This window comes from Chelmon rostratus, chromosome 13, assembly GCF_017976325.1.
Source record: "Chelmon rostratus isolate fCheRos1 chromosome 13, fCheRos1.pri, whole genome shotgun sequence".
NCBI lineage: Eukaryota > Metazoa > Chordata > Actinopteri > Chaetodontiformes > Chaetodontidae > Chelmon > Chelmon rostratus.
In genome coordinates this window covers 9,704,873-9,719,932 of record NC_055670.1, presented here as the reverse complement: position 1 = coordinate 9,719,932, position 15,060 = coordinate 9,704,873, and the positions used below count along the sequence as shown (strand labels likewise).

At 39.1% G+C, this 15,060-nt stretch overlaps 1 protein-coding gene across 1 annotated transcript; it reads right to left on the bottom strand.

The window, feature by feature from the left end:
* Positions 1-241: 241 nt before the first annotated feature.
* LOC121616659 (cell surface A33 antigen-like) lies at positions 242-7,891 on the bottom strand. The gene is made up of 7 exons (XM_041951541.1): positions 7,840-7,891; positions 7,326-7,492; positions 5,338-5,551; positions 5,023-5,187; positions 4,753-4,869; positions 1,575-1,695; positions 242-869 (listed from the first exon to the last, which is right to left on the bottom strand). The coding sequence occupies exons 1-7, from the start codon at positions 7,889-7,891 to the stop codon at positions 242-244; spliced, it is 1,464 nt and encodes a 487-aa protein (XP_041807475.1).
* Positions 7,892-15,060: the final 7,169 nt, after the last annotated feature.

Genomic DNA, 15,060 nt, shown 5'->3' with positions numbered 1-15,060 from the left:
GTGCTGGCCTTTGTGCTGTAGCAGTGAGAACCAGGCCTGTGTGGGACAGGCTTATTTTAGGAAAAAGCCTGTATTTACTACAATTTCAATACCAGATTTTGAAAGAATTTTGCTGTGTCTCTTGTGACAAGACTCTGAGCAAATCTATAAATCAACATATTTTTAAGCACATTGAAAAAGGATTAAAAAAAAAAGATTTTTGGGGGAACAAAGAAAATTCAGTAACACAAGGTTAGTTGTATCAGTACTGGTCATCAATGTAATCCAGGCGATCACGGCTGCCACCACGGCGATCGCTGCGGTCATTTAGATTATCGCGACTGCTTCGATAGCTGCGGTCGTCAAGGCGATCGCGGCTTCCACCGTAACGATCGCGATGATCGTCAAGGCGATCGCGGCTTCCGCCGTAACGATCGCGATGATCGTCAAGGCGATCGCGGCTTCCACCGTAACGATCGCGATGATCATCAAGCCGATCCTGACTGCCACCATAACGATCGCGATGATCGTCAAGGCGATCCCGACTGCCACCATAACAATCACGATGATCATTGAGGCGATCCCGACTGCCACTAGAACGACCACGCTGATCATCAAGCCTATCACGACTTCCACGATTGTGATCCTGCTGGGCGTCCTGGTAGCGCTGAGAATCAATATCATTGCCCTTGCCATCATGCCTTTCTTGACCACTATAATGACTGTGCTGATCGTCATTATATGCAGCTCCTACACTGTAATTCTTTTCAGGAACAATGTCTTTGACTTCGTTCTGGTTGAGCTGCTTTGTCTCGATGTTTGGCTTGTCATCCCTGTACTCCTCTCCAGTTTCAGGAGCATCTCTGTCATAAAACACTTCTCCGGGGGCACTAAAGACAACACAAAGAAGCCAAATTATACAAAAGAAAGAGAAAATTGTGAGGCTTCATGGTTGGATGAGTTAATGAAAGCACCTGTAAACACCACTTAGACCTTGTTTCCACCTGACATTAATGTGCGTTTTGGCTGATCGGATCACAAGTGGACAGCGTTAAATACAAGTGTAAACGACCACCAAGACGTATTTTGATCCAGTCACTCAAACCCCTTGTCGAGGTGGTCTGGGACGCATGTGACCACATATCTTTTGCAGTGTAATGCGAAGGCGTCCTGATGCGTCCAAGACAAGGACGCAACAGGAACATACCTCATCAATGCCGGACGTGGTGGCCGTTTTGGTTACAGCGTACCAAAGATCGCAAAAAATGGAGACGAGCACTGACGTACACAGAATACAAGTTCCTGTTTTGTCCTCATCTGCAAGTCTTAAATAATTTTGAACTGTCAATCTCAACAGTTGAAATAGCTGGACATGCCTATTAGTTTTTGACACAGTTTCGTTTTCTTAGCTAGCTGTTAGCCAGTGTTAAACAAGCATTGCAACAGGTAATCCCTGTGTGCAGGGCTTTTTCACTGTGTAGCATCTATGTCACTATCTGCTGTCTGGTGTAGGCAGTGACGAAATCACTAACAATCAGTATGCTAACATACACTAATTGTTGGTGGTGGTTACAGTGGTATAAACATATACATACCCTTCTGCATTCTTCTTTTTGCTCCTTTTCCGGCAGCAACAGAAGAGGATAATCCCCCCAACCACAACACCTGCAATGACCCCTCCAATTATTGCTACAGTGGACCCAATGTTCATGCTGGCTGGGGAGACAAAAGGAAAGACAAAGGTTTTTTTTATCACTACACTCAGTCCAGGACTAAGATCCTCCTTTGAACTTTATTTGAACTCTACAAATTACACTCACATGCAACCATTTTTCAGAAACAAAATCAGTTCTTGGGGCCTATTGATACGCAGATTTATCACTCAAAGTTGTTCTAAATTTTTAAAAAATGCGTCCTTGATTTCACACAGAGGTTGAAACGAGAACCATGTAAAGTGTATCTCCAAACATACACTTGGACTAAAATCAGCACCCTCATGAATTGAGGATACTCAATTATTTGGTGACATGAATATGTTGTGTTTATTTGTCCTTCACATTACCATCAAAATTAATTTGATTTGGCATCAAAATGAATCTGGGTGTATTCTTTACATGGATACCATTAGACTTCCAGACCAGGGGTCCGTTTCACAAAGCAGGTTCAACAAACTCTGAGTGTAACCCTGAACTCTGAGTTGATCTACTCTGAGATGGGAAACTCTGAGTTTTCGATTCCACAACAGCAGATTTGAGTTAGTTTGATTAACTCAGAGTAGGTTCACCTCGAGTTACGCGCGTGCACAGCAACTTTAAAAAGACAGCATCGATGGAACCCCGATTTGAGGAGTCGCCATGGCAACGGGGAAGCGGAAGGCTGCCTACTTCACGCCACTGGAAATTAGACATTTTAATGCGCTCATACTGCGAGTATGAACACGTTTTTAGACGGAAGTCCAACACCGCTGCAGCTGCGAAGGAGAGGGAGACGGCGTGGGAGAACATTGCTGCTCGGGTCAATGCGTGAGTATAAATGCAGTCCTTTGAAATCACAATAATATTACAGGGCAAAACTGCTTGAATGGTTGCCTATTAATTTATTTCATTTAGGTGCAATCCCGCGGGGGAGAAGCGCACTTGGCAGCAGCTTAAAATGAAATATAAAAACATTGTTCAAACAGGTAAGACCTCTGCATGATCTCATGGAGGTAGGTACCTCATTTTGATCATGTTTTACATTGTAAAGTAAATATTAAGTGGCTCACTTTCATTGTAAAATTGGTTATATTGTGTTCATATAATGTTTTGTTGTTAACGAATGAAATAAAATTTAAAAATGAAAAAAGTGTTCTCATCTATATCATGTTATGTTAAATAATTAAGCCTATATTTAAACTAACACAGACGTTTACTCAGCTAACAGAAAGAAGGCAGATGTACGAAGAACGGGTGGTGGCCTACCACCGATAATTGTCTGGAAAAGCAAGAACATCGTGGTCTGATAACTATCTCCCGACGAATATTTAATTCTCTGCGCAGTATCGCTGCACCTTCATCCACGGGATCATGATCAAAAGACGTTAACATGCCATGTTAACGAAAAAAGTCACCACCTACTGTGCCTAATGGACTTCCACTGACTGATATTTTTAATGATTTTTTTAATAACAGACGGCAGAACTATGCCAAAACTCGTCTGCCGACTGAATGAATGAATGAGGAAATGAAATACGGTGTGTGGTTGAAAGAGGGCGGACACACAGAGAAACTCGAGGTTCATTGAGTAAAACCTGGTCCCGACCAGGTTAGGTTCATAGAGTCAGTTACTGCGGTAACTGACTCAGAGTTTAACTTACCCCTGTCTGTGAAACACGCTTGAGTTACCCCTCTTTCTCTGGTTTGACTTACCTTCCTATGTGAAACAGAAAACTCAGAGTTTCCCTCATTTCAGGGTTAACATACTCGGAGTTTTCAGTAAACCTGCTTTGTGAAACGGACCTCTGTACTTTCTGCAGAGCTGCACCTGTGTCTTTCATCAGACAATTTTTCATGATTGTCACTGCTTTTGTCCTGTTTTTTCCACCTTGTGATTTCTTTATTGTCTCCTGTCTGTCTCTCTCATTCTCCCTCTCTGCCTGTGTGATTGTCTGAATGGAGACAGGTGTGCTGAAGCCAGAGCAGAGCCCCATCAGCTGCATCCCATCCTCTAATCATGCCTCCTACAAAGACTCAGCTCTGCCACATCCACCTTGCCCCTTGTAGCCCTGCCCCTATCAATCTGCCTGTGTGTCTGTGCCTGCTCTTAGGTTCATCAGTTAGCCCCTTAACACTGATATACAATTAGTTTTCATTCATGAAAACTAATTGTATATCTAACTTTTTAGCAGACAAAACAAAACGGGATGAGATTGACCTTATATGATAAAAACTCACACAGACATCTGACACAGGACTCAGACAAAATAGAAAACTGACAAAATGAATATTAAGTTACAGTCGCGAAGGTAGGTAACTGCTGTCCAGAGGAGGGGTTTAGTAAACTTTAATAACCTGCTAAAGGACGAGTGTGTGTGGGGGCAGGGAGGTTGCAGATTGCGACCAAATGAATACCCCTCACCTCACACCTCCCTTTACAAGCATGTAGGAGAACCTCTGTTCAAAAAAGGCGCTCTCTAGAGCCAGTGTTTGTCTGTTCTTTGCTCCTGCAGAAACATGGCAAGACTCTGCAGAAGAGGATCTGCTCCCTCAGTGGATTTAAATAGCTTATTCTAAGGTAACAAAAACAGGACAATTCTGATTCTCAGGTGATTATACAAGAATTAAAACACACTTATGAATATTATATCCAATTTCTGACATATTTTGCCAATAGATTTCCTAAATCTTACACATGGGTTCTTTTACACATCCAGCAGACACACCTGATGTTGTCAAGACCAATTTTCACTCTTGTTTCAGATCTGTTTTGGCCTCCAGCATCGAACAAGGAAAATATCTGGCCTTTCAGCGTCTAAATGCTGCACTATGTTCATCAGCTAGTTGATAATTTTGGTTGATAACTTTGTCTGCTATTTGGTGCTGAGAGTGTAGTATACACTGAGTTTTTGCACTGAAAAAAGCTTCCTGCCACTGCCAAGGTTGAAGGGACTGAAATTTGTGAGTGACATGAAGTAAAAGCGAATGCAAAGCTAATTGGAGAATTTCAGAATTAAGCTGTATTCTCTGTGGGTTCATCATGAACAGGTGAGCGGGTAAATCATGTTAAAGCACTTACCAGGCATCACAGTTAAGGTAAGGTTGCAGCTGGCGGAACCAATTTGATTTTCTGATTTGCAACTGTAAAACCCAGATGTTTCTCTTGAAATATTGAAGAGAGACAGAGTTCCATCCTCTGCAAGATAAGGACAAAAATAGGTTAAACAATGCTGAGACGATTGGCCAGTTTGCCATTCTTTACATTGACTCTGATCATGGGAAACAAACTCCCCAGCAGCCTGCCTAAGATGTGTGCTTCAAAGTAACACATTGATGGTGATATGCATACTTTCAGTTGTCTTAGGTGGAAATGATGTGGCAATGTTATCTGATGTTTTCCTCTCCCATTTAGCCGTAGGTGTTGGGGATCCTTCCTCAGACTTGCAGGTGAGGGTGATGTTTTGCCAGTACTCTGCTTTTCCATTAATCCTGCAGACTGGCACAGAGGGAGCCACTGGAAGAAAGCAAAGCATTTAATACAAGCTACAATCACTTATTACAAGAAAACTGCAACAAAGTTTTGCATTGATTTTTGATGGATTGATGGAGACAACATGAAATTATTCAAAATAGATACACAGACATAGCAGTGATTCATTCTCACCCAGGACCAAAAGGGAAGTGGTGGCAGCTGTTGTTCCCTCATCATCATTGGGGATCTTGACATTGCATTGATAACGGCGGCTGTCCTCCATGGTCACCTTTGCTAAACGGAGTGTGCTCACTTGTTTGTTCATGTCAACCTCCAGAAAGGCTCTGCCTTCATAATGACGTGCAATGTCAACCACATTGTTTATATAGAAGGTGGCCACAGATTTCTAGAGAAACAAACATATTTTAGAAAGTGTGATATGTGACAGTACATGATAATCCACACCAGGCCAGATTCAGCATGACACAAGGTTTAAAGATAGAAGGCATTGTATGCTGCGCAGTATGCGCCCAAATGTTCAATATTAAATAAATAACAAAAGGCATAAAACAATCATCTGAATAAATTGTATAAAGTTTGTCACACATAAGAATGAAGCTGGAAGAAATTATTAAAACTGAAACTCTGCTGTCTGAAATGTTGTTTCATCAATTTCATAACTGAATTTTATAGGATATCTTTTTAATTTCATCATAGACATTATTTCAAAGGGTCCCTTTTCCAAAGTCAGTTTTTTCTTTCATTAAGACATTTTTTCCCAAATAACACATTTCATGTCATTTTTTATTTTATTATAGCACATTTCATTTCATAAGGCCACTCTGGTGTTGTCACCTTCCTCCCACTTCCCACTTCAGCCAGTCAGCTCCAGTTAGCTAAAGCAACAACGATGCTAAAGTTGTTCTGTATCCACCATTTAGAGGCTGCAGCTGCAAATAATCAGTTTTTGTAGATTTTAAGCCACATCAAGGCTGCTCATGGTACCTAGTTAGCAACTAGCAAGACTGGCTTGTAATCTTATGACTCAGCATTGAAGAGAAGGGATAATTTTTCAGACAAAAATGCCACATTTTTCCCACTTTCACCTTCTCATTTGAGATAATGTCCTGTTAATGCACATTTTCTGGACTAAATTATTAATTGAGAAAATAATCTGAATATTAATCAAAAATGAAAAGAAGAATCACTTTCAGCCATATAACTGCTAAATAAGCAGAAGTACTGAGTATTACACTCATACTCTTTGATTCGTTATTTTCTATGCAATTTATCATAACTATCACATTGTAAGTGTTAGTGGTAGACCTGCTGAATGATAGAGCACAAATTCTCTGTCTCATTAACATCTGATATGTTCAGCAGTGGATTGTGTGCAAGAGACAATCTTGGCTTATTCATTTATTCATCATCCTCTGAACAAAGGTCATAACCACTGTATGCAGCAGGGTGGAACTTGTATGCTCCAAACAGGAACTGATCAAGTGTCTAGCATAGAGCAAAGTACACCTCCCAATGAAACTGTTATTCACTGCAACAAATCATTGTCCATTTTATGATGTGACAACAGCACAGCCTTGATATGAACATAATATATACTGTCTATACACACTTAAACTGGTTTAGCACAGACACAATAACATTACACCTGGTACCAATGGGATATTTTTGATATTTGAGTGTTGGTGCTACTTGATCAAAACATCTCCTTGTCTTGGGTGATTTTCTGAGAATGTTAATATATTGAAAGGTACACAATAATATGAAGTATATGTTACTGAAGGGATTTTATTTAATCAAGGGCTACTTTAACTAGCCATTTAGTATGCTACCACCACTTATGAGGGATAAAAAAAGAAATCAAAGCAATCAGAGAGTTCCAAATGCTGGATCCTACACCTCCCATAATGCAACTCAAATGCAGATCTTCTGGTAGCCCCTCCCTGTCCTACAACCACCCACGTCTTTCATACTCTGTGCTCCCAGTTTTAGTTTCAGCTATAGTTTTATAGTCTCAAAGTCCAAGGCGAGATAGGCCGAGTGGCACTCCCTATGCAGAATAAACTGATCTTCATGTGTAAAATCAATGGAGTTCCCCTTTATGCTGTATTAAGAAGATGCTATGACCACATGTTGTGCATGCAGCTAGTTTAACCTCTCACAATTGTATCACCAGGATTGACAGGGTAAGCTTCCCATTCAAGCATGAATGTGTTTCCGATTGGTCTGGCCGGGATGAAGGTACAAGTCAAGGTAACATCATCTCCACGTTCAATCTCATATTCACCCTTTGGAATAGAAACCTGCAAACTCCTGCAGCAGGGAAGTACTGAAATAAAGAGAAATACAAAATAACAAAACCAATCTTCTAGTCATTGTCATTTATTTGGTGTATTACATCTACATGTGTAATGTGGTTTTCTGGATCACATAAAAACACGTATGATTTAATATGACCAACTTAAACTATGTTTTGTGCTGCTAATTATAATACAGTCTGTTTCTTATAAGTCAAATTGAGTATATGGTTCACATGCCGGTCTCTTTTGAGTGAAACACAATTATGCTTCCGCTTAAGTAGTAAGAAGTTGGATTAATAATTAACACTGGTGATAACACCATAAAGGTGTGGCAGCGGTTTATAGAAAAAAGAAAGAATACAAGCTTAAAACCTACCTGTGAGTATCAGAAATAACTTTTGCCATCCAAGCTGCCTCTTTGTCATCATCGCTGAAAGAGGACAAAAATGTCCAGCCATTAAAATATCTGAAATCAATGCTTTCAGTCCAAGAGCACGAGCCCGCCCAACCTTCACAGTGAACTCCTTGGTATGGATGAGGTGACTCTTCCAGGTACTAAGTCAACAGCCTTGGGTCACATGTCACCAGAGGTCCAATCATTGATCTGTTTTACCTTTGATTACACCTGTCCATTAGAGATGAATGTGATAGGGGAGGGCCTGATGAACAAAAAGGACTTTACGTAATAAAATATAGGACATGAGGACAACAGAGGAACAGACAGACAGACAGGTAGGTAGCTAAGTTAATTTCAATAGCGCAAATCATTAATTTGAAGAAGGACAAAAGAATAGTTGGGCTGTGTATTGTTTTTCCACATCTGGTGTTGCACTTAGTTTGACCTGCAGGCTGCAGTGTTGCACTGACAATGATGCTGCACATGTTAAACACAAAAAGATTATCACTCATCTTTGAATCTCTAACACCACAAACAATATAAAAAGATGATTAATGTACAGTAATTGAACAGAATTAATCCTTTTGCTTTAACTTGCTATCTAATCTATAGCTGTTACAGAGAGGTGAAAGACAGGAGGTGTGAACTGGAACCAGACCTCGAACTGATGGTTTGATGTGATGAATTTTGTAAGACTTGCAGCGTATCAGGAGAGATGTGACCTTGGTAACAAGACAGTGCACTTAACATTCGTTGTAGATTTAGGCTCAACTCTGGACAATGATGCAATCCACATGGGCCAACAAGTCAGCTGTGGCAAAGTATTCAGTCGGTCATCGACTTCACACAAAGCCAATGACAGACAATGGCAAATACTTCAGTTTAACCATTTGTTGTGTGAGAGAGAACCCAGATCTTACACCTCTATGCAGGAGAGGAAAAATCCAAACATGTTTTCATAATTAGCTTGCAAACTAGAAAAATAACAAAGAAAATAATTTCTCCATAACACTAGCTATATTGTTATAATAATCAGAAATAATTACATGCTAATAAGTAGCAAATTGTATTTGTATAGCACCTTTCATGCAAGAATTGCAGCTCAAAGTGACTTACAACAAGGAAATCCCATGCACCAAGTGCTTCACTTAAAATGAACATAAAACAAGGGATAATAAAAATGTATATAAAATAAGAATAAAAGAATAAAACCCACTTGATAATATTATTGATAATAATAATAATAATAATAATAATAATAATAATAATAATAATAATAAAACAAAAACATTATAAATAAAGACAATGCATGGCATAAGATTGAAAATAAAACCAAATACATAACAGTGATACAATAAAGTTAAAAATTTAGTACACTGAATGCATAAAATCAGGTAAAATACAAAGCTTCAGGCCTGTATCAGGAAGACACAGCTAGTTAAAGACAAAAGTGAAAAGAAAAGTTTTTATCTTATCTTAGGTCTGAATCTATGATAACACCAAGAATATTTTGTTTTTGGGAAGTGGAGCAGGATTTCAGTTTTGTCCTCAAGAAACTTCAAGAAATGGTTACTCATCCATGTATTTATTGCCAAAAGATAGTTAGTAATGGAGTATCTAGTTGCAGCATCATTTGGTTCAGTAGATGTACAGTTGTGTGACATCTGCATAACTATGGAAACATACATTGATGTCACCAAGTGGCAGCATGTATAATGAGAACAGTAATGGACCAAGGCAGCTGCCTTGTGCAACACCAAAACAGATGTCATCTCAAAACTTTCTCCCTCTAATGTATGTTCTAAACCATCTAAACACACAAAGAGACCAACCAAATGTTCAAGACAATCGATTAAGAATCATGCTCAAGTGCATCAAAGACTGCACTCAGGTCTCTTTCTTAAGATTAGGTTGGCATCAAAAAACAGTGTGTCAGGAGGGTGGGGACTTAAGGGGAAACTAGGAGGGGAACTAAGAGGGGAACTAAGGGTTGAACCCAAATGCAGACAAACAAAGGGGACGTAGACTATGGATTCCAATTAATAAATGAATTTATTAAACACAAAACTAATTCCACATAAACCAAATCTCGGGGAAAACACAAGAACTAACTTGGAACAAGACACTTAGGACACAGACGAGACTAGCAACTGATGTTAACGTAAAACATGGCATGGCTAAGACAATGCAAGAACACACATACATGAAACATGACAAAACTAAAACACTATGGCTACAAAACTAGAAAACCAAAAACACTCCTGAAGGAGGAAAGCACAAAGGGCTATGAAAAAAGGGAACTGACCAACTGAGAGAACTAGATATGAAAAACAACTCAAAATATCTTCCTAGAAAATGGAGAAACTAAAATCTAAATAACAAAAGTAGTCAAACAGAAAATCACTCTTACAAGAGGCAAACAAATCGGCAAGGCTCTAACTATGAAAGGAAAATGGAAACTAGATTATTAAGGTTACAAACAAATATCAGGAAAGGACTATGGGTTGGAAACTCAACTAACGCAGACAGCACAAGGATGGTGGAGCACTAACATAAAACAAGGCCTAAACAGGAACAAAGACAAGAACAAGACAAGAAACAAACTTACGGGAATTGTGGCAAACAAAGGACAGAGATAAACCAAGGAGACAATCACACAATCCACGGCACAGACATGAACAAAGAAAAACAACAAAGAACACTCACTTACAGGCTAGGGCTATATCAAGGAATAATGGGCTACAAGAATACATGGGCTTGGCAAGAGACATAGACAAGGTAGTGTTGACGACAACCCGACAAGGACAAAGGGGAAGACACAGACTTAAATACACTAGGGAGGAACACTAATGAGACACAGGTAAAACACATCAGACAATCACATAGGAGGGAAAACACAGGAAGTAAAGTACGCAAAGACACATGACATGAACCTTCAAAATAAAACAGGAAGTAACCGAAACCAGGCAAAGACAGGACACAATGGGAAACTTAACCAATGTACAAACACAATGTGGCAAGACAATGCAAAAACTCTTACATAAAATGTGGCATGACTAAAGACTAAGACATTAGGAATACACAGAGTAGAACAGAGAAATGAACATGAACAAAGAAAACACTAAACAAAACCCGGCGTGCATGGCACGGGTCATGACACAGTGATGATCAGTAATTAGTAATCTAATACTGAAACACTGTCAGTGTTTAATCCTGTTGTATTACCAGGTCCAGATTGTTGTTGTGCCAATGATCTGATCTTAAAAAGAGCTCATTTCAGCTGTCGGGATTCTATGACAGGAGAGGAGACCGACTGTGTGAATATTGACAAATCAAGATTAGAGACAGGTCCCAGATGGTCTGGGATTGCTATGATGTGTTTGACCTGGCTGTTTAAGATCACCGGTGTGTTTAACGAAGCGGCATGGGGTCTGAGTGATGATGCATGTGGTTATTGTTGTTTAATAGTTCATCAATTTGGCTGAGCTTCAGTGTGGCAGCTTTAACTAACTCTTTGATTAGTGATCGTGGCAGGGCTGGAAGGCAGGTGGTAGGGAATTTAAGATTCAAGATTTCTTTATTGTCATTGAGCATGACATGTCAATGAAATTTGCATTGCAACCCCCATGTTAGAAACAAGATAATAAGAAAGATTAGAAAGAATAAAATTAAGATAACTACAATAAAATAAACGAGTAAAAACAGACAAACAGAAACGTAAACACGGGAACTACGAGCCGCTGCGTTTGCCGCCATCTTGAGATGAATGTGATGGAGAGGGGATCCCTGACTGGGATAGAGACATCCTCTGAATACCTCGAGTAATGTGGAGCACAGGGTTGGGTGAGGAGTGAGAGATACAACCTGTATGTCTGCCTGTGTGTGCTGGCCTTTGTGCTTATCTGTGCATTCCTGAATTGGTAAGGCATTACAAGAGGTTAGCATCAAGCAGCCTGCAACCAGTGATGTTTGGATGTATCCCATCAGGCTTAAAATGGTCTGTTGAAATTTTCAGTAAAGTTTATCCCGTGTGAGAAGCAGGCCTATATATTCAAGGAAAGGAGTCGCTGAAAGATTTGATTCCTTTCCCTGAGGTGAATGGGGCCTCATATGAATACATGTTGTGACTGACATGTTCAGTCTTTGCCATTCTTACATACTTAAACACATGATAATAGAATCAGAATGGTGTCTGGCTTATCCGGTCTGGAGCTACCATTACTTCCTCTTGCCCTTGGCTTATCAATTGTGGAGTTATTTATATATTTCTTCTAGCCTTCAGCCTAGCAGTGGTTTTGGACAGCCTTAATGCGGTAATGTGGTGTGATAGTTTCCCTGGCTTCAACATAGTAAGTATTTTGACACCTTTTGTCATTCAGCGTAAGTGGGTCATACCTGTTTTGCCATTGGAGTTCAGGCAGTACCTAAGTAAAAGTAAAAAAACATCATCAGCAAAATATACTAAAAGTATCAAAAGAAAAAGTAGTCCAAAAAATGGCCTGTGTGATGGATGTATTGTTATATGTAGCATTATTAGATTGTTAATACTGATGTATTAATGTGTATGTAGCATTTTACTGCTGTGACTGCTCAAGGTTGGGTGGTTGTTTGGTAGTTTAGTCCAGTGCTGATCCAGGATGCTGCATCATGTGTTCTGACAAAACAAGGAGAAGAGATCATATTTCTACGTTATAAGCCGCTCTGCACTGGCTCCCTGCAAAATCCAGAACTGAATTTAAACATGATTTGAACCTGGATTGTGGATTATGGCTACGCCCCCTGCCATGGCCCTGCCTGACATCCACTGCAACTGCTATTACTATTAGTTATACATCAATTATTGTTAGATTCATAGTGTTGTATTATGTACATATACTATCTGTTATTACTATGTAATATGTCACATACATAAATATATCACATGTATATACTGTGACATATATTATATATATTACATAGTTAAAAGTCTATTGTTGGAGCTGTCACTGTTATGGTGCTTCTGTCAGCCCCCCAACTCCCCCCTCTCTTGCTTCCTCTCTCCCTCTCTCTAACCCAACCAGTCGAGGCAGATGGCTGCCCACCCACTGCCTGGTTCTGCTCGAGGTTTCTGCCTGTTAAAAGGAAGTTTTTTCACACAACTGTCGCCAAGTGCTTGCTCATGAGGGAGTTGTTGGTTCTCTGTAGATAAAGAGTATGGTCTGTACCAGCTCTGTGTGGAAAGTGTCCTGAGACAACTTCTGTTGTGATTTGACACTATATAGACAAAATTAAATTGAAATTGAATTGTTCCCAGTCAAGGCGTTGGGCCCCCTTCAAAGGGTCACACCCAAAATCTGAGGGGTCACAAAATGATTAATGGGGATGATGCTGCTGCAAAACATTTCTGTAATCTTTAATTTTTTTGTGAAATATTGATAATCTTGCCTTTGTGGGCCTCAGTTATTCAAATGACAGTTCTAATGTAATGTAACAATGTGTTGTATTTGATTCATTTTTCAGTGTAACATCTAAATTTGTCACTGCCTTCTGTGCATTGTGTATGTACTCTGTTGTCTCCAAAATCTGATCAAGCACAGTGCACACAGTAGACTACACATGGCAACTTCATTGTCTTGCCAGAGACTGACAAGTACTACTACACTGAAATTGTATTGTAACAGGTTTTCTGTGTGTTGGTTTTTAAGTCATTTTATTTATCACATTTTTGTTTATGACATTTATATTTAAGAATATGCACCAGGTGAGCTTAATATGAACTAAAACAATAAGGGAATTATAACTAAATTTGGACATAGGTCCATTAGGTAATAATGCAGGACCCTCTTCATTTGATACAGTATCTTAATGGTGCAAATTTGAAATTAATCCATGTACCAAAAACCAAATGCATGTAGGGAACACACGGGTGCACCCTTAACCGGTTGGTAATCAAGTGTTATGGAGTTGTGTGATTAACCATATTAAAGATCAAGTCTGCATTCATTTTTGTCAGTATTATGCTATCATTGCATGTAGTGCAGCTGAAGTGCAGACTTATTTCAAAATACTGTAAAGCATTGCCTTGTAACAACATACCTGTAATCACATGAAAAAAATCCTTATAGTGTCATAAAATATTTAATATTTATACACAAAAATCATTAAAAGGCAGGCTTAAATCTGTTTATAAGTGTGTTCAAAACTCATGAAGACATGTTGAGCTTAAAGGTTTATTGCTGACTTCAGAAAAAATTATTAACTCAAGATCTAGTAGTAGTATGTAGTATTTCTGATTTGCAATAAAAGGGCTAAAACACCCAAAACCATCGGTACGATCCTTTCTTTAACTGGTTAGGTAATCTGCGCACTAGGTGAGTGACTCAAGGAAGGCGATGTAATCTAAAAGGTTATTGTGGTATATTAAGAGCAGATCAATATGCAAAATGCAGGAAGTGGCTAGGATAAAAGGAAATGTGTCCCAACTTCACATCCCTACATATTGGAGAAGTGAAATCGCCTTTCTCTGGTCATGGCGAGGTCACCAACACATGTGACAATTTGTCTCCTTATTTTTTTTAAGGATGGGTTTTAAAAGTAAAAAATATAACATGATTTCAGGACATCTATAAGATGGCGCGAGTACAGTGACTCACAGGAAGCAAGCTGGCGGTAGCCCAACATTGGTTGACTATGTCAGTCGCCATTCTCCTCCCCTTCTGCTATCAGCCAGTTACCATTTTCAAAGTCCTCATCGCTACATGAAACAACAACCTCTGAGCTAGCAACCTACATGTTGAAAATGCCAAGTTACCTCTTATGTCTTACAATGTCCTTGTTAATATGTAACTGCAATCTTATCCTTTATCTTAAAAAAGTATTCAGTTTCAATTTCAATGTTCAGTTTCATCAAACATGAACTGTTAAAAATTGAACCTTATAAGAGTGTAAAAACAACATATTGCATTTGCTGTAGGCCTATTGCTAACATAGATTTTCTTCTTTCATTCATTGTCACTGAATGTCTCCCAACACACAATAAACTATTTTTTAAAAATATTTTGCTAAACTTTGAATTGATGCTTTTATTCCCACAACACAATTTACAGACAGTGACAAAGAATTGCATTTTAACTGTACGTACATTATTCTTACCTGACCTTACATTTAAGAATTAAGTTATAGTTCTATTAAAATAAAGTGCTGCTCCATGGATTATGTAGT